The sequence below is a fragment of the Eleginops maclovinus genome, chromosome 17 (genome assembly GCF_036324505.1).
Source record: "Eleginops maclovinus isolate JMC-PN-2008 ecotype Puerto Natales chromosome 17, JC_Emac_rtc_rv5, whole genome shotgun sequence".
Classification (NCBI taxonomy): Eukaryota; Metazoa; Chordata; class Actinopteri; order Perciformes; family Eleginopidae; genus Eleginops; species Eleginops maclovinus.
The window spans coordinates 2,713,662-2,734,027 of record NC_086365.1 but is presented as its reverse complement, the minus strand read 5'-3'; the positions used below and the strand labels follow the sequence as shown (position 1 = coordinate 2,734,027).

At 39.0% G+C, this 20,366-nt stretch overlaps 1 protein-coding gene across 6 annotated transcripts in view; it reads left to right on the top strand.

The window, feature by feature from the left end:
• Positions 1-20,366, top strand: part of cacna2d4a (calcium channel, voltage-dependent, alpha 2/delta subunit 4a) — a 94,569-nt gene that overhangs the window by 9,417 nt on the left and 64,786 nt on the right. For 3 of the 6 annotated variants that reach the window (XM_063905712.1, XM_063905714.1, XM_063905711.1), the window contains exons 3-28: positions 552-633; positions 4,089-4,205; positions 4,399-4,458; positions 5,679-5,841; positions 5,956-6,087; positions 7,124-7,184; positions 8,221-8,371; positions 9,238-9,312; positions 10,471-10,560; positions 10,797-10,910; positions 11,068-11,146; positions 12,133-12,266; positions 12,629-12,646; positions 13,557-13,634; positions 13,719-13,799; positions 13,966-14,040; positions 14,175-14,261; positions 14,482-14,553; positions 14,781-14,842; positions 15,077-15,144; positions 15,236-15,281; positions 15,512-15,609; positions 16,064-16,157; positions 16,251-16,343; positions 17,259-17,386; positions 19,474-19,542. In XM_063905712.1, coding sequence (XP_063761782.1) covers positions 552-633; positions 4,089-4,205; positions 4,399-4,458; positions 5,679-5,841; positions 5,956-6,087; positions 7,124-7,184; positions 8,221-8,371; positions 9,238-9,312; positions 10,471-10,560; positions 10,797-10,910; positions 11,068-11,146; positions 12,133-12,266; positions 12,629-12,646; positions 13,557-13,634; positions 13,719-13,799; positions 13,966-14,040; positions 14,175-14,261; positions 14,482-14,553; positions 14,781-14,842; positions 15,077-15,144; positions 15,236-15,281; positions 15,512-15,609; positions 16,064-16,157; positions 16,251-16,343; positions 17,259-17,386; positions 19,474-19,542 — 2,327 coding nt within the window. The remainder of the gene's footprint in view (positions 1-551; positions 634-4,088; positions 4,206-4,398; positions 4,459-5,678; positions 5,842-5,955; positions 6,088-7,123; positions 7,185-8,220; positions 8,372-9,237; positions 9,313-10,470; positions 10,561-10,796; positions 10,911-11,067; positions 11,147-12,132; positions 12,267-12,628; positions 12,647-13,556; positions 13,635-13,718; positions 13,800-13,965; positions 14,041-14,174; positions 14,262-14,481; positions 14,554-14,780; positions 14,843-15,076; positions 15,145-15,235; positions 15,282-15,511; positions 15,610-16,063; positions 16,158-16,250; positions 16,344-17,258; positions 17,387-19,473; positions 19,543-20,366) is intronic. The other 3 variants (XM_063905715.1, XM_063905713.1, XM_063905716.1) reach the window with 2 other exon arrangements.

Below are 20,366 nucleotides of genomic sequence, written 5' to 3'. Positions count from 1 at the left end.
AGTGAAATGTTTTTATTTGATAGTAGATGATTTAAAAACATGCTTTTCTTTTTCTCTAATCAATGTAAGAATGTCAGGTACATCACTTCTGGAAGTAAGACATGTTCACACAATATTTGCTCCACAGATGTTCAACACAATGAATTATTTTTTATGGGGTCAGTTGTCATATTTACCTCAGACTGCAATTATACAATTTATTACATTTATTAGAAATATTTTTGGAATAGTACGGTAACTTGGATTATAGGAAAATGCCCTATTGCTCTTCTTTGACTCACACGTTTATTTACCGGAATTTCAGCTATTTGTTTCACACCTCTTTAAATTAAGCAACCCTTTATCAACTTAACAACTGATTTAGTTACTGATAAGACCCTTTGTTTGGGTTGCCATGATATGAAAATATGCATTTAACTGATTGTATCGCCGCTCTACTCTAATGTAACCTAAATGTAAACCAGCCTTTCCCTGTTAGGTTATTTCATTGTTGTCACAGATATTGATAACAGTTTTGATTATCTGTCGCTGATCAGGTTTTCTTTGTCCAGGGTGCAAAAGTGGGCTGTGTCCTTCGGCAAAGAGATAGCTGCTCTGTCCGCCAGATACTCTGGAGCTAAACTGCTGCAGAAGGTAAGATATTAAACACAGAACAGTCTGCGCACATTATCAAATACAGACACACGCAAACCATGTTGGACAGAAACACAAATCAGATCAACAGAGAAGATGCACATACATGCACAACATTGAAATAGCTTCCAAAGCATCTTAATTTGATGTGTTTTGAGGTCAATTAAGATGAATGATTGTGTGTTTGAGTAATTTCCCATTTCAGACATCAGCGAGGGGGAGGTGGTGGTGCAGCTTTAATCCCTTTGATTGATTATCCTTAACATACAGTTTATGGCTATACCAGAGAATGTACAGTACACACATAGAGGAGGTTGACATCCCAGTATCAATATATTCACAGCTATCTAAAGTTACAGTTGGACCTCATCATGATGGCTAATTGCATACATTTTCTGATAATTCCCTTACCCTGAAATGTGCAGATTTACATTTTTCATCTCTCAAATACAACAGATAAGGAGTGAAATCTAAAACACACATTTAAATGCAGTTGCAGAAATTGCAAATGACATCATCGCATCAGACTGAAGTGGGCGGGTTCTGTTTCTCCTCCCCCTCCCCACTGCTCTGTCAGCCAATTGGATCTTGAATAACTGGCATACATTTGCTGTACAACATCTGCACATGGCCCTGAGTCCAATATGATGACACAGTTCATTGAAAAGCAAATACACACACACACACACACACACACACACACACACACACACACACACACACACACACACACACACACACACACACACACACACACACACACACACATTTTTGTACTATTAAAATCATTGATGTAATATCTGATGTTAATGTCTTAATGTCATGCCCAAGTGTTGGGTTGGATTTTGAGTGATTTACCTTGAAGATTAAAGAAGATGGTGTGTGTGTGTGTGTGTGTGTGTGTGTGTGTGTGTGTGTGTGTGTGTGCGTGCGTGTGCGTGTGCGTGCGTGTGTGTCTTAGTAATTAGGATGTGCGGTCTTTCTCTGCATGCCACCCTGTAGAATCCCTAGCAGGCCCATTCACCATCTGCCACACACACACACACCCACACACACGCACACACACACACACACACACGCACACACACACACACACACACACACACACACACACACACACACACACACACACACACACACACACACACACACACACACACACACACACACACACACACACACACACACACACACACACACACACACACACACTGTTTTCACTCAGACATGCACATACTAACCAGCTTCTTCTGTGGCGTACATGTATACTTTCCTTTTGGTCTACCAGCATTTTAATGTTGTACAGCAAGGAAGTATCCACCAATCGAGCTACAAAATAAACCAGATTTGACATATTTATTCACAGCAGTGGTAGTTTGATGTATTTGCCTGTATTGCAGACTGGATTGATCTCAAATACCCCCCAGGCTTAGTTTGTTGTAACAACTGTACAGAAAAAAACGCACACAGGACGTAAAATACTGCCTAACTTGGTCCAAGCAGCTTCAGATAAACACTCGCAGTACAAGGGATGGTGGTGTAGTTGTCATAGTAATAGCAATAACACGAGTTGCTGGAGTTACAGTATCAGTTATAACAGTATTAATATTAAAGTTGGGTATATGTCTCCCAGTTACACTCTTTTTATTTGTATCTAGTCAGTGAAATGTAAAAAGCACACATCGCATGAGTTTAATCTCTGCAACCTGAGGCAATTAATCACCCTCCTCTGTCTAATCGATGGCCCTCTCCTTATCTGTGGAACATTTACTGCCTCTGCCTGAGTAAACTGAATAGGATATTGAGTGTTTGAAAATATTATAGAAATTGTTTGAGCTTTACTTTTTATGGTTGTTTGCATTAGGTTAGTGTAGCTCTTTATCACCCTCTTTTCACATTTATATCTGTTTGTCTGTCTTATCTCTGTAATACGGTCTCCAGTGTAACGGAAATTGAAAAGCATAATGTGTCAAAGTGGAACTAGAATAGAACTAGTATGGCATTAAGTGGTTTTTCCCAATTTGTTTTACTTGTCAGATTGTATTTTTTGGGTCAAAAGGCTACACAAGCGTTGTAGCTATCTTGCCTAAGGGCCCACTCCTCAGTACAATTTCATTTTGCTCTTCAAATTGTTAAAGGGACATATATTCTGCTCATTGTCAGGTTCATAATAGTATTTAGTGTGTCTCCTGGGACATCGCTCCATGCTTTAATGTTCAAAAAGCTCTTTATTTTTCTCATACTGCCTGTGCTGCAGCACCTCTTTTCACCCTCTGTCTGAAACCAGAGCCCAGTCTGCTCTGATTGGTTAGCTGGCCGGCTCTCTTGTGATTAGTTAACTGCTTAGAGATGTCCTGGCCCTTAACCTATCACGTATAATGTGTTGGACCGCTAGCCAATAAAAGCGTGACTGTAACACAGTGATGTCACTGTAATACAGAAGAGTCCAATGGAAAAGTTTCAGGCAGGGGGGGAGGATATGGGAGAGAAACACCCTCTGGAGGGAACTCAGGGATTTGAGCCTTTGCAGACCATTTACATGCAATAAAACCTATTAGGGCCCCTTCATAGAAGAGTCAATATCTCACTGAGGATAATTGAAAAACAAAACAAAACATTGCCTGAAATTCTATCATCCGTCTTGACAACTGAAACTTTTATCATCAGTGCCGGAAATTAACCTCTGTGTCCACAAGCAACAAAAGCACGCAATCCCTTGAATCACGTTTATGTAACTGCTTTAATTCAATAGTGCAGTGAGCAGACCCAGTAGCCACTAGCAGCCAGAGATACATTAGAGCAGATGTCAGTCAGGAGGCGCGGTGCAGGGGAGGGTTTCTTCTGGCGTCACTCTATCATATTGCAGATTAGAGAGGGGGTTCTGGGGAGGGGATAAAGCCAGGGCTTGACCCCCATCTGTATGGCAGACTGTAAATGTGTGGTGTCTGCGCGTGTGCATAATTGTATCATACTGCTCTACCATGGTTATGTGTGTTTGTTGTTTTCCCCTGTGTATTTTGAAATGAGTAAGGAAAAACAGTATCACAATTCAGTGACCCTCACTTCCTGTCTACCTGTTGTTTAAGAACTGTTGTCAAGATGTGTTATATATATTGGTTTAAAAACCCACATTTATAACAATTTATTTTTTTGATTATGTTTTATGGCATTAGATAGCGATTTGTACTTGTGTTCAGCTTTTGGCCTTTAATTTGTTTATTGCCTTTTTGTTTTAATGCTTTTATTTTAACAGCAGTTTTTCTCTGTGTTTTTAAAGCTATTGCTAATATTCATATTTTTTAGTTCATGGTAGTAAAAATAGAAGCGATTGATCAATTCTTACTCTTTGTCTTTTCATTTATTGATTTAAGGAGCTTAAATCATGTATGTGATATAGGATGCTTGGAAAATAATCAGCACTGTTATTAATTTTGACAACTGTGTCTGTTTTAAAGAAATACAAGGATGTGGAGGCAGTGGTGAAGATAGAGGAGGTGGACGGAGAGGAGCTTGTGAAGAAGTTTGCTGAGGAGATGGAGGAGATGCTTGGGAGGAAAATGAAATCTGTGAAGGTAACAATGATACATTCTGTAAGAGCAAAGACACATGCTCAATGATAATACAATTCATATGAGCTCTTATGCCGACATGACCTTTTTAAAATAAAGATACAAAAATGTGCAGGTTTATTCTGTATACACTTGTACTTGATGATGTTTCCTTCATGGTAAAAGTACATCTTTAACCAGCTGTGTTTTATTTCAGAGGTTAGCAGAAGCGGCAGAGGATGCTGACCTTTACCACGAGTACAATGAAACACTAGAGGTACGTGACCCCTTAGACACTACATTTAAGCACATCCTTGCCCATTCCCCTGTATATTTTCTACATTTCTGTTTAATGGTACCTCTTTTGAAACTGTAGAGCTCTTCCACATTAGTTCTAATGTACTGGACATATTTTATGCAGTAATTTGTCACATTCTTATTGTACCTACCTTTTTTGTTTTATTTACAGTTTGTTTTTCTGTTTTAATTTTGTATATTTGTAACAATTGATTTATATATTTTTCTATATTTGCTTCTTTTTAGGAACTTAATTCCTGTTATTCTGTTCATGCATCATTATACACCAATGGAAATGTGTTGTACATGTAAACCTAATTGGCAATACACCTGATTGAGATAGGAGAACAATAACCTCTGTGCAGTCTAAAACAGACAATAAGAGTATGTAACAAATGATCGCACACAAAATATATATATGTTTGCTTCTAATTATAATATTGGCTGATTTTGTTGCATGTTTGTCTGTTGAACATAAGTGTACAGGACCTTTGTCCTGGGTAATAGGTCAAGTTAACAAAGGTTTTTACAGATCTACCATACAGAATCAAGATTCATCAATTAATCTATAAATTCCTCATCACCCATTTTGAAAGCATTCATTAATATCTTAGCTGTTATCAATTGTTATCGCTACCATTGTTGTTCTTCAGACAGGGCAAGCTGTGCCTACATACACCTTGTAAAATGGTTGCAGTTTTAAATGTTTGACCTTTTAAATATGCGATGAGCGTTGTAAATTGAAATAAAAACTACTTGGTTAAGCTAAGGAAAATACTGTACTTAATACAAAGATTAGGCTCTAATATTACGTACTTAAATTAAGTAGGTCACTCAAAATAAGTCAATCTTTTTGTTTTAAACAGGACATGAACAGCAGTCTCCAGGATTAAAGTCTGACTTTTTTTTTTTACCCAAACCAACTTATTCCTACACAGTCTTTTTTTCCCTTTGTTTTCTACATCACCTGACGTCCTCTGTTGCTCCCGTCATAATTACTTCAGCTTCTAGAGGTCACTGCATAACATTTGTATCAGTCCTGAAGTGATCCAGCTTACCATTAATTGATAATGGCCTACTGAGCCAATTAGGATGTAGAGTGTGGCCACTCATATTCATGCTCCAGATAACAGCTGATAACACCCACATAATCAGCTGATATTGTCCGATGGATCTTCTTATCCAATGCTGTTTCTCTAGTTTGAATACTTCAACTCCATGCTGATCAACATGGTGGATGAGGATGGGAATCCACTGTCGCTGGGGGGAGAGTTCGCTCTGGAGAAAAACGAACACTTCAATAAGCTGCCAGTCAACACACAACTGAGTAACATTCAAGTCCCTACAAATGTTTACAACCGAGGTATAGAAGTGTAAATATGCAGCATGACAGACAGCATTCTCTTGCACAAACTGCCTAATACATCTAAATGCCAGTAATATATCAATATTATTCTTCCTCTCTTTCTTTCTGTAGATACAGATATTGTGAACGGAGCGTACATGTCTGAGGCTCTGAATGACGTGTTCATTGATAACTTCAAGAAAGATCCAACTCTCACCTGGCAGTACTTTGGCAGCGCTACAGGCTTCTTTAGGCTCTATCCAGGTGCATAAATACTACATCAGAAACATAATCCCTACATTTGTTTCACAACGGGGAAATGTACATTATTACAACAGCAGAAGTATAGTGCAGATATAGTAGAGAGAATAGACTAACATGTAAAAAAATATAAATAAATGAAGTATGCACATGTTATTAAGTTAAAACAAATAGCAGATAAGTACACCATGGTAAAAAAAGAGTAGCAGTATATCAACAAAAACAAAAAAAGTGACCATATAAAATTAAAGAGGCACAACGTTTTATATTTACAGGCAGTGTTTTTGCACATCAGGGGTATTCCAGTCTAGTGTGTTGGGGTCTACCACTGGCCATGGTGGTTGTACCGTTGGACCGCTGCAGGAAGTAAAGACCTGCGGCATCTCTCTGTAAAACACCACGGGTGCAGCAGCCTGACGCTGCAGGAGCTGCACAGGGTGTCCAGGAGGAGGTGGGACATCTTTTTCAATAGTGATGACACTTAAGCCATCACTCACCTGTCCCCCACCTCCTCCTACATTTAGGACATCCAGCAGGCTTCCCAAAGTCTTTTCACTTGCTCATTTTCACTGTGTCGGCACAGTGTTGAGACGGCAAGAACAGAGGTGTAGATAAACATTCAGCTACAGCAGCTAAACAGCATACTTAGACAGCAACTGATGATGCAGGAAGCTGTCCGTCAAACGTGATGACTCAGTTTCAGCTACAATATGGCTGCAGCTGAGTTCTCTCGTGTGTTTGTGTGTGTGTGTGTGTGTGTGTGTGTGTGTGTGTGTGTGTGTGTGTGTGTGTGTGTGTGTGTGTGTGTGTGTGTGTGTGTGTGTGTGTGTGTGTGTGTGTGTGTGTGTGTGTGTGTGTAATTAGCAAAGGACTTGTTACACGGCTTTATTTACTCATCTGCGACTTCATCAATCTCTCCTTCATTTCATCTGTCACTATCCATCCGTGCATCCATTTGTTCATCTGTTTGCCAAACCAGGCAACAAGGCAGCAGTTCTGAGTGCCTACCTTTGCTAAACCTCTCTGTCTCTGTCTCCAGGGATCCAGTGGATTCCAGATGAGAATGGTGTTGTCACCTTTGATTGCAGGAACAGGAACTGGTAAAGCTATATTCCTACCCACATCAGTTCCTTAATGATGCTTTTTTAAGGGTTGTAGCTTTCTGTATGGAATGCAAGAGCAAGATAGTGCTTCTCTGAGGAATGACGGAAGAACAGTAATAGCTTTGAAAGCCTTATTTTTGGCAATGACACTCCAAGCCAGGAGCCAATGGGTGCCATTAACATCTATTGCTGACCATCAGATGTGGATTCTTCTGTTAGTCTGGCAAGTTGGCACCAGTCTGCACGAGTGAGCAACTATTCGGCAAAGTGAGCCCGTTAAATCAACTGCACATGCAGTCACTGAAAGGTGTTTTTATGATAAGTTATATTTTAGCCTCATGCTTAAGGTTTATTTAATCAAGAAGTGCAATCAAGAAAAAATTCAATTATAATTTAGCAGTCAGCCTTTTTGTGCATCCGTGGTTTCACCATTACGCTAAGCTATGTATTAAACTTATTCTAAGTTAAATCTTTAAATAGTTGATAGTAAACAGAGACATTCTGTAGATTCAAGGTTTGAATGACGCCCAGAGGCAGGTTACTCTGTTGCAGTGCGTTTGGACATATAGAGTAATACAGGAACAGCAGCTGTACTGTATATCATTTTATAATAAATGCAGTGAAGGGATAAAATAGGTCCCTAATTGGTTCCTTCCTGCAGCAGATATTTTGATTTGCAAAGCACAGGTGTTACTTATAACTCTAACAATACTTCTGTTAGATTCAAGTGACATGCAGATTACCCATTGTCAATTTCATTATTCACACCTTAATAGAATTTAAAAATGTCTTCCCTGTAAAAGGTCTATTTATTGAATAGCAAATTAGAAAATATTACTGTTCAGTGACAGTAAATCAAGTTCTAGGAACTGTCCAGTTTTATGTTTCACAGAACATAACGGATAAAGCTCAAAATAAGTAGTTCTGTCTGTCTGCTGTTAAATAACACAGTCTCTGTTCATGGATGAATGTTATTTTGTTAAAAGATAAAAGTGTTTACAGCTTCCTACCTCACTTCTCTGTCTCCTTCCAGGTATATCCAGGCAGCCACCTCTCCTAAAGATGTAGTAATCGTGGTGGATGTCAGTGGCAGTATGAAGGGACTCAGACTGACCATAGCCAAACACACCATCAATACTATACTGGACACACTGGGAGAAAATGATTTTGTTAACATCATTGCTGTGAGTCAGTGAAGCGATCTGTGTCAAATTCCAGATGAGCCTGATGTTGAGATTAACACACATATACAAAGACAAGTTAAAAAACATGTGCAGTACAGAGACTGTGGGAAACTAAACGGAAGTAGACACAGCAGGCACAAATACACACTCGAGGAATTTACTTCCAGTGACATCAAAGCTTCAAAATTAATTTGGATTTGAGGTTTTTCAGGATTTTGACTGAATGTAGCACTACAACTACATATCAGTGTAATAAGCATGGTTTATCCTGGTATTACTTTGTGTGTAATCATACGCCTCTTGCAAATCCGCTGACCTTAAGCTCTTTTCACACAGAATTTAAAGCTGACCATGCAGCAAAACCTTTGCTAGTGTTCTCATTTAAAATGAGACATCCTCAGCGGGAAAACGGTTTAAATCCAGTTTTTATGTAAGGAATTACATAATGTAATTTGACTCTGAACCTGACTTGACTTATGTCAGTGGAAATATTAAAGGGAATTGCAAATGCTCTTCTTTTAACACTAAAATCTATCTGAAAATACAACAAACAATAGAACTCCAGGAAGTGAAAAGCACATGATATTCCATACCTTACATATTATCATATAATAATTTAAACAACAGCAGCAGCTGTCATATATGCACATTATTAACAGTTAAATTAGTTTCTGTGGTGCAGAATCACACGTTGGCTGGATTATATAACATTATACTAAAGTTAAATGATTTTGTGATATTTAGGAATTGATTGATTTGAAGGTTGTAAAACTTAGAAACTCCTAACCATCACCTGTTTAAAATGTATCATGTTGATATCATGTAGATTTTTTATTTTGGCTTACATATTGTGCTTCCTTCTCCAGTATAGTGACTATGTTCGCTACGTGGAACCCTGCTTCAAGGGCACGCTGGTACAAGCTGATCTGGATAACAGAGAGGTAACACCGACACACCGACATACACACAAAGAAAAAACCTAGACAGCCTATTGATTCACTTAACCTAAGCTAACCTATTAATTGTATACTGCTATCTCACCAATTTTCTAAAGACATTACGGTGAGATGTTTTTACTAACATCTCACTCTCTTTGTTGAATATACAAGTAGAAAACCATTATTATCTCATTGTTTCACTGCTCTTTGTTTTCTTTTTCTTCCGCATCATCTGTTCTGCTGTTTCTTTTCATATACCAACACCTGCTCAGTCTTTCTCTGTGTTTGTGTGAGATATGTGTTAGATGTGTGCCCTACTTTCACTCCCCTAACCATTATCACAGATCAGGTGAGGTCGCTGGCCACTGACAATGTTAAGTAGGTCACATGACCCGTCAACCTGGGATTTCATTGGTTTATTACCTAGAGAGGCAGGCAGTAACAGACTGGGTTTACAGATGTTGGTTTGCACACATAAACTCTTGTTTTACAAGAAGACAATCCTTGGCTTTGTTGCTTGTGTAACAACGTGTGTAATAAGAGATGTCCGTTCCAAAGAAAGTCATGGTTATTACAGAATACAGATTAAAAAGAAGCATGCTGTGTAGGGGTCTAGGTTTAGTTATTTAATTATGTAATTATATTAGAAAATAAATGCAACCAAAATGTTGGTGAAAAGAAAGTGTGTTTATTTATTGAGGTTTGAAAAGGTAGCTTATTATCTGTAACCTAGCAGTTTTCAAAAGCAACACAGTTTTAATGAAATATCTTTGTTAAATTTGCAGCAATAATTAGAGGAATGATTTACAGTCAGCTTGTATTTTTAAGGGAATATACTATTCTGTCAAGAGCCCAATGAAGGCTATGTCTATATCCAGTCTGCATGGTGGTAAAAGCCACAACAATGTGGCTGTCAGAGTGTGTGAATGTGTCTCTGAGTGTGCGTGCGTTTGTGCGGGTATTCACTAATCCTGATAACCTTTTGACTTCCTGGTCAGTGTGCCAGAGATTATCCATCTTCACACTTTCACTCACTTCCTCATAAACTCTGTCTCCATGTGTTTCTGTCATTACCTGCATTTTAAACAAGGATAACATGAATGGATAAGTGAGAGTGTCTATTAATGTATTTATTTGTTGTTGTTGTTGTTGTTGTTTCAGCATTTCAAGCTTTTGGTTGATGAGCTTCATGTCAAAGGCGAAGGCAAAGTGAAAATTGCGATGAAGGAGTCTTTTAAGATCCTCAACGAGGTTTGTGCCTCTGCTAGGTCTAAACCATATGTATAGCATTGATAGCAGTGTACAATGTGTTCATTTGTCAGGAGATTTGATATCTGACTACAAAATTGACAGGTCTGCATCAGCTGATTTCTACAGTACAAATATCCAATATCAAGTACAATGTGTGTGTGTGTGTGTGTGTGTGTGTGTGTGTGTGTGTGTGTGTGTGTGTGTGTGTGTGTGTGTGTGTGTGTGTGTGTGTTTAGACTGCAGCACTGGGCCAGGGCAGCCTGTGTAACCAGGCCATCATGCTGATAACAGACGGAGCCATGGAGGACTTCCAGGATGTTTTTGAAGAGTTCAACTGGCCAGAACGACGGGTAAGACACACAAATACAAACATAAGTAGGATCAACTGCAAGCACCAGCGAAATGTTCTGTGAACACACAAACACAAAACATTGACTGTATGTATTTATTCAAAACTGTGTGGAGTAACATTCACACATCTCACTAAATCCTTTATTGCCTCTCCAGGTTCGAGTGTTCACCTATCTGATTGGCCGAGAAATGACATTTGCTGACAATGTTAAATGGATTGCCTGCAACAACAAAGGTAAAATTAGGATCAATCAGTGGCCATATGTTCAGAAAGATCTGCGTTTTGACATAATCGCTGCTAGGTTGAATCCCTGGTTGTGCCACAACAATTTGGATACGAAGTATAGGTTATTTCCGCATCGAAAATATAATAATGTTGTGAAACTACTACAAACACTTGCTAAGTCTTAAATTAAACAGCAAGAAAGGATGTCTGTTGTTGTTGGCCCTCTGTGGGGTCCCCAGGTGGCGCTGTATGGGACTGGGTATCAGGTGCTGCCCTCTTGTGAATTACATGGGGTCATGCAGCAGCTCAGATCTGAAAATAATCACTTTATCCTGCTCTGTGCGCATCAAAAATCCCTGACTAAATACCTGATTATCAGCACAGATACTCTGTAAACACATCCCTTGCCAAAAATATCCTTTCTGCCTGTGTGTCTCTGTGTATTATAGGTACCAGGTGCAATCCCTTCTGGTGCATACACTCCCTTCTGCCAACAACAAAATATCTGTCATTGATAGACAAACATGTTTTATGTTACACTGCTCGAAAACCAATAAACTGCTTCCGTTTTGTTAAAATGGGTTACTAAATTATACTCACGGCAATGCTCTTGGGGAGAATAACAAAGGGGAGAAAGGTTGTACACATTCACATATTCATATCTGGCAGTGCTTCAGTAGCCTGTTGTCACCGAGCAGCTTCACTGCAGGTATCCCATTGACGTCATTGTTGAAATGCCACAAATCTCATACTAAGCCAAGCTTTAAAAAAAACGTCAAAAGCACATTCATACTGATAGGAGACTCAAGCTGTTTTTTTCATTTAAACAGCTTAGTGTATTTGGGAAAAAAGGTTTTTGAAGTTGGATAAATTATTTTGCTGCTCTGAATGTAATACCCAAAGGCCAGATGCAGAAAGATAAATATAGTATGGTTTCTTTGCTAAAATGAATGGGTCCTAGTTTTTCTGTGAACATGTATTTATGTGTTTGGCAGGTTACTACACACACGTTTCCACGCTGGCTGATGTCCAGGAAAACGTTATGGAGTACCTCCATGTTCTGAGCCGGCCAATGGTCATCAACCACGATCACGACATCATCTGGACTGAGGCCTATATGGACAGTGTGGTCAGTCTGCGTCTCCCAATATCAGTGTGCCTGCAGGGCCACATATTTTACATTACATATTTTATATTACACAACAATAAAAATAAGTAATGCTGTGTTCTCAAAGTATGATATGAAAATGGCTGTATCTCAGAAACTACAATGAGCAAAATAAGGGTTTTGATATAAACTCATAACAATTGGATTGAATTATTTACATTAAAAATAGGATTTTTAAGTGCTAGCTATCCTTTTCTCCCTTGTTTATGTTTCTTCCTCTTTCTTTTTTTTTTACATCATCTATTATCACGTATACGTTTAGTGGCATATGTTTTCACTGCCATTTCATGCTTGTTGTTGTGCTTGTCCATCTTCACATTCAGTTTCCGACCACACAAGAGGTAATCATACTGTTAGGCTTCCTTAACTTTAGTAACTGTGCTAGTACAATACAGTAATCGTTATTTCTCTAATGTCTTCCTTAGACTGATATTTACAGTTAACAGTAGTAGTCTCGTTGGTATATCCTGTTAATGTCACCTTCACCATTTCTTTAAATATAAAACTTAGCTTAGCTCATCCTTTATTTAGCTAGCCTAGCTTGTTCTGTTCTTTCCCGCTGAAACATCCTGCTTTGACATTACTACTACCGCATAGAAGTTAGTTTTATGTGGGATATTCGACAGACATTCCGTTCATACTATTCGCTAATATTAGCCTGCAATAGGGTGGCCAGACGTCCGGCTTTAGGCCGGACAGTCCGGCTTTTCAATGCCCTGTCCGGCGTCCGGCGCAGCATCAAGACGGACGCGTATTTGTCCTCCTTCTTGACGGAGGTCTGGCCACCCTACCTGGTCACCCTAGCCTGCAAGCATGTATTGAGAATAATCTGGATGTAGCTAACGTTCTCTAACTGACAGTGACAACTGGAACCGGAGTTAATGTCTGTCAAATAAGCGTCCTTAAACTAACTTCACTTTGGGCGGTTCACTGTGGTATTTATATTTACAACTTTTCTTCACAATTGAACGTTTTACTTAACTACTTTTACTGCTAATCTACGCAAATATGAGTTAGCTAACATTTCCTAGCTTCTCTTTTGCTTCATACTTTTAGCTTAGTTAATTTAGCACAACTGGGTTTATTACCGTCGTCCAGTCTATCACCATTTCACTTCATTGTCCACATATGGTCTGCAGGAATGAACTTCACGTATTTAGATTTTCAGTTGTTTTGTCATAACATAGCTAACTACTTTAGCTTGTCAAACAATACAGAGTAAGTAACTCTGTTTATGTGTTTGTACCACAGCTGTTCAACACTCAGGCCCAAAGCCTCCTGCTGATGACCTCAGTAGCCATGCCTGTGTTCAGCAAGAAGGAAGAGACTGTAATTATTCTTTTTTAATTATCATTAATCTCAACAGACATTACTTGGAATTGTATGAATAAATCTGCTGTGTATTTCCTTCAGTTGTCTCATGGAATTCTGCTGGGAGTGGTGGGAACGGACGTGGCCTTGAGAGAACTGATGAGATTAGCTCCTAGATACAAGGTAAACCATTCAAAACATACTGTGTCACAAAAAAGGATGAAATACTGTATACATGCTTTCTGGTTTCATCTCTGAAACAGTAAGTGACATTTAATGCACAAGATGGTGTTAATTACTGCTTGGTAATGATCTGTGTTACGTCCTGTTTCTTTTTTTCCCTGTTTAGCTGGGTGTACATGGTTACGGCTTCCTTATCACCAATAACGGCTACATCCTGTCCCACCCTGACTTACGACCACTGGTACAGACAAAGATTATATTGTACAGCTGAGAAACTGCTGTAACTTTAAAATCCTGCGTGACATGTGTATTGCAATAAACAAACATAACATGGGATAGGTTACTAAAGATTTTACCTGTTTGTGTGTGTGACAGTATAAAGAGGGGAAGACGCTGAAGCCAAAACCCAATTATAACAGTGTTGATCTGGCAGAGGTGGAATGGGAAGACACAGAGGAGAAAGTGAGTAACGAGAAGAAGAATGAAGAAGAAGAATATACCCTTAATCGACGCACAGAGGGGAAATTTACATTGTACATTTGACTCATCCTAGTGTTAGGAGCAGTGGGCTGCCATTATGTCGGCGCCCACTCACACACACTCTCTTTTCTGCACTTATCTGTTTTCATATTCTTGTATGTTAATGTGAGTTGTGTTAAGTGCTATGTGTTTCCTGTTTCAGCTGAGGACAGCCATGGTTAAAGGAGAAACTGGAACGTTGTCTTTAGATGTGAGAACTTCAGTGGATGAAGGAGTGAGTACCTGTTTCTATTTGAGTGTGTCTGTGTGTGTTAGGAGCTGTTAGATCAGAGTAAAGATTTTCCTCTTTTTTTCCTGTGGGGTTTTATTGTCTTTTTGTCTTACCAAAGATGATTTCATTTGATAGGAAAGTTTTACTCAACCGCTTGTATTTCAGGATAGAAACTCCTTTTTTCCATGTTCGCTATTATTTTCAAACTTTTGTCTCTCTGTCTCTCCCAGACGAGGGTGATGTTCCTAAAGAATGATTATTTCTATACCGTCATCAATGAGACACCATTCAGGTTTGTCGGAATGTTATCAATTTAACAGAATTTTTAAAGTGTCAGTTTATCAAAATACCCACCCTATTAAATGAAGCAACACCTCTACCTGTGAGAAATAATTACAATAACAGCAAAAAACTTCAGTATAAAAAGTTCTCTTCCATTCCAATGTTCTTTAGCAACAACGAACTAACAGTGATTAAGAGCATGATTCATCCAGTCAATAACAAAACTCTTCTGTATGTTTGACAGCCTGGGTATCGTGCTGACCAGAGGATATGGAGAGTATATCTTCATTGGAAACGTCTCTGTTGAGGAGGGTAAGTCCTTCCCTTCTGATTTAGTTTATCTGTATTTATGTCTGTGATTCTCACAGTCACTCTCATGTCTGCTTTCTTAATTGTGCTCCAGGTCTCCATGACTTACTGGCTCCAGACCTGACCATAGCCAGTGAATGGTGAGTACTGTATAACTTGCATGATATAGATATTATGTGAATCTAGCCTGTAGTTATACAAGTGGTTGTAGCTGTTCAAGAAAAATCTGACCGCAGTGCATTTCTTTTATGTGTGTGTGTGTGTGTGTGTGTGTGTGTGTGTGTGTGTGTGTGTGTGTGTGTGTGTGTGTGTGTGTGTGTGTGTGTGTGTGTGTGTGTGTGTGTGTGTGTGTGTGTGTGTGTGCTTGCAGGACCTACTGTGAGACAGACATTGACCCTGCCCACCGTAAGCTGACCCAGCTGCAGGCTGTGGTGCGATACCTCACTGGCAAAGAACCAGATCTGGATTGTAAGTTGAAAATTCAGAAAATCCTGTTTTATTTAGAAAACTCTAAACATATTTAACCCCTAAATTCATACACTAATGCTGTTTATTAACCTGAAACCAGAAATTAAAGTATGAACTTACACACTGAAATATCCTTAAACGCACATTATTGCATCCCTGTCAGCCTCCTTCAAATTAAGAATAGGTTTGAACTATTTATTTAAATTTCAAACCAAACCATTTGTAGTTGTGCAGTGTGTTCAGGACAGTTAACATGTGTCTCTATGAACACTTTAAAAAAGGTACAAGGGATACAGGGATACACTCATTTGTTTTTATTGTTAGTATTATGTTGGCTCTATTCAATGCCTGACATTTAATCTATGTCTTGCTCTTTCTATTTTCTTATGCCTCAGTCATTTTTATCTTTATTGATGTTGCTGCTGTTGAGCTTTGTCTTTTTTCCCGTCGACAGGTGATGTACAGTTGTTGCAGCAAACTCTCTTTGATGCTGTGGTCACGGCTCCTATGGAAGCCTACTGGACCGCTCTAATGCTCAACGCATCTGGGTGAATTATTGACGTTTCTTAACAAGCATTTGCCCCTTTGTCTAGCTCCACCTCTTTTCTAACTCATATTTTCTCTTTTGCGCTCTCTTTCAGTATGGAGGAGGGTGTAGAAACGGCATTCCTGGGGACCCGATCGGGCCTGATGAGATTCCAGAGATACGCTGGTGTAGAGAAAAGAGTTGGGAAGTAAGTAAGAAACATAATGATGATTTTAAATTGGTATCATGAAATCAAATTACTCATCAGTGATACTAATTAATGAGCTGGATTGAAGTTGAAATTAAATCAAGGTGAGAGTTCGCCCTCTAGTGGTTAATGAAAGCTGACTCAATACACTCAAAAGCTTTGGGCCCAATTCAAAAACAGCCCCTTACACAGACTCCTACACACTTTCAATCCGTTTGCGTTTGCATGGAGGGTCCGCCACAGTAACTGCTGTTCCAAACCAATAAGTGGGGACGGGGAGTGTGTTATCAAGCCCTGCAACAGCGAGTCTACATCGGTCCTGACTTCGACTGCTGTACTACCTGACCGGATCAAATGCTGTTTGCGCCTATCAGGAAACACGCTGTTGACCAGAGGTTCTGCAAACATTTACATTAAACTGTGAAAAACGAGAGAATTATTATGGTCATACAGATGTTAACAACTTCCTGTTACCTCGTATCTTTTTTACTGAGGATCATATACCCGTGTGTAGTCTAGAAAACGGTTAATGTGTGAAGTTGATTGTTATGTTGGTATATTTGCAACGACTGTTGCAAAAATGTTGTGATTTTAAAAGAGGTTTGCGAAGAAAGAAATGCCATTAAAGATCTTTTGAGTTTTATTTTAGTTACTATTTATTATTTTTTGTCCAAGAGATGCTGATTTGAAACCATTGTTGTGAAAAGTTATGGCATTCGCTGTTTCTGCCGGAGAGAGGGGAGTTTGTCTCAAAGCTTGCTGCTGTATTTACATCCTCCCCCCTGAAAGAAGGGAGACTCGGTTTGCCTTTGTCTTTCTGTTGTCCTCTTTATCCTATCCTCCTTTCAACCTTCCTTCTTTTCTTTTGTTACCATAATTACTTTTCTCTTTAAGAGTATTTTTATCTCTCCCTAGGTCTTTCCTGACCTCCACAGACAAGGAGAATATGTTCACGTTGGACCACTTCCCAGTGTGGTACCGCAGAGCATCCGAGAACCCAGCTGGACAGTTTCTGTACTACATGCCCAGACAGGAGACGAGAGGTAGTGGAGATAATCTTAACGTTGCAAATACACACACACACACACACACACACACAAACACACACACACACACACACACACACACACACACACACACACACACACACACACACACACACACACACACACACACACACACACACACACACACACACACTCACACTCAGACACACAAAACAATGTCTTTGCTTTTTTTAAATCCAATTTTCTCAGTAATGTTCCGCAGGTGGAGCCGGATATTTCTCAGTGACATGTTATTTCTCTACAGCCTCCAGGCTTCAGCGGCTCTGTTCTGTTTACCTACGTAGTTTGTATCCAACACAGGTTTAAAAAAACAGTTTTATAGGGTATTTAGAGTCCATATTTAGCAAAATAAGCAGCATCTCCAAATTGACAAAGTTAACAGCAACTGTCATCACATTTATCATCACATCATACTAACACTTAACATCATCTGTACATGCAGTCTACAAACTAAAGTCAGTAAAAAGTGGGGCTTTCAGCCTGACCCTTCTCTGCCTCTGGATTTCATTTTCCTGTTTGGCTCTGCACTGCAATTAGAAAGTATTTTTAAAGTGCTTTAGAAGCCATGGTTTCTGCTTTAGGCAGCAACAACAGACACATCATTTGGATCTCATCTTTATTAAATAGTCAGAATTAAAGTAAACTCAACAAATATTAGTCTGATAACTCTTCCTTGCTAATGACACAGGGTGTGTGTACATATCCATTTTGTCACCCTCTTAAATGTTAATATTTAATTACATTTGTTCTTTCAAGGTTAGGTTTCATGACTTTATACAGCTGGATTTTCTCTACATACAGTATGGATATACAGTTAGTGTTCAAATATACTGAACATTATACAGAAAGATGTACTATATGTTTTATGATGGCAATTAATGTTTCATGTTACATTAATACAATGAAACATTTCATCATTTTTAACTCTGGCATTGAAGTAGAAGTATACAGAAAGTGTCCTCTAGATGTATATCTTTAGGTGGATGCTAGACATAGTCTGTTCTGTTCAGATATATTCAGGGACTATGAGGCTGACTATAGCGCCACCTTCAGTGCAGAGGAGGTGGAGCTACAAGCGGAAGAGGGAGGGAGGAAACGAAGGGAGGCAGAAGTGGAGGAGGAGGGTAGAGGAAAACTTTACTTGTACTTGGCATGCTTCCACTTTATATCCATCCTCGTTCCTCACCTCTAATTTCCAAAGCATGACAAGTGCTTTGGTCTATTTTCTGTTTCTCTGTTATCTTCTTCTAGCTCTGCTCTGTCTCTTATTCCTCTCCCTCCTTCTCTTTCTCTCTATCTCTCACTGCATGAGCATGCAATTAAAGTATGGGAACCTCCTCTCCTCTCTCAGGGAATAAGTCAGCTTTCAGGTTTCATTTGCATTGTGTTGAGTCAGTAGCTTTCTTCACTGAATCTGAATTAAACATCTGCTTTCAGAGTACATGGATTTATTACAGTGTTACTAAATCATGCCACAACATTTAATGAGACTAAAAAAAGCATCTCATCCAAGCATTTCCTAATTGTCATTAATGCATAGATTTGTTGTGCTTAAAGGAGTGGATAACTATATTTAAATAAAAATGGGGAACTTAGAAACACACAGTACACACACAGTTCTGTTATGAGTGTATTAGCTGATTAGCTCTCACACTGTGTTGCATAACGCCTAAAAGGTTAATCTGTCTGGATTCTATGGCTTGGTTTTATTAGCATCTGCTGGCACGACGGCTGTGAATAAACACAGGTTAATGCATGGCCTTATGAAATACTACCTCCCAAGTTCATCTCAGTCTGTTACCCACACATTTATAAACAAGTTTTGGCATATCTGTACTCACATTTCAGGCGCCACTATCACAGTAAGTGTCCAAAGACTTTCAAAGGATGTTTCCAGTGAGTCAATATTTCCAGCTCCTGTGCATGCATAAACTCATGCATGTGTACATGTCTGGAAGGAATATGTGTGTGTTTGTTAAGTGCATGCACACTCCCATGTTTCTCCAAGCACGTATGGATAACGCTCTGTAAACTATTGCTAATTGTGTGTGTTGCTCTACCAGCAGGGAGGATAGTGATCGCTACCACCTCTGTCACTGTTACGGTGGGCAAGAAAACTGCCATCGCTGGAGGTAGGATGTTATTTTTATACACACTCTCTATTGCTTTCTTTTACACACATTTCCATCATCCTTTCGCTCTCATTTTTTAAATCACTTGCTATTATCTTCTTTCATGTTCAAATCCTCTACTGCTTTATCATCCAGTGTATGTTGTAGGGGTTTCACATGGTCAAACTGGCTGATTTGATGGTGAAATGTTGGTATTCATTTTTTGTTTTGTCAGTATTGAATGTGCTTTGGATTTGATTCCAAATCAAACTAATGACAACCTTTGGTTATGGCTTTATTTTGTTGTAACAGATTTAAAGCTAGTTGAGCTTGTTTCATTCAGAGGATTTGGATTTATGTTGTTAGACTACTTAAAGTTGCTCTGAATAAGATAATAAATAGTTCAAACCTATTCTTAATTTGAAGGAGGCTGACATGGATGCAGTAATGTGTGTTTAAGGATATTTCAGTGTGCAAGTTCCTAATTTAATTTCTGGTTTCAGGTAAATAAACAGCATTAGTGTATGAATTTAGGGGTTAAATATGTTTAGAGTTTTCTAAATAACAACATAACTTTGAAGACCGGAGGATTTTGTGAGCCGTGTGAAATGTCTAAAAGATGCAGAGATCCCCAACAAGATATCAATTTAGACATTGTGATTGGACTCGAGCTTGGCTTGACGTGTAAGGCTAAATTGATATGACACAGAGTTAGTTTGTCTTCATACAGTAGTGTCCCGCTTTGTTTCACTGCTACCTGCTGCTTTTTTATGTGTATTTTTCTGCCTGGTAAGCCCATCTATGTCTGACACACTCATCACTCATCATTATCTGAGTGAGTCAAG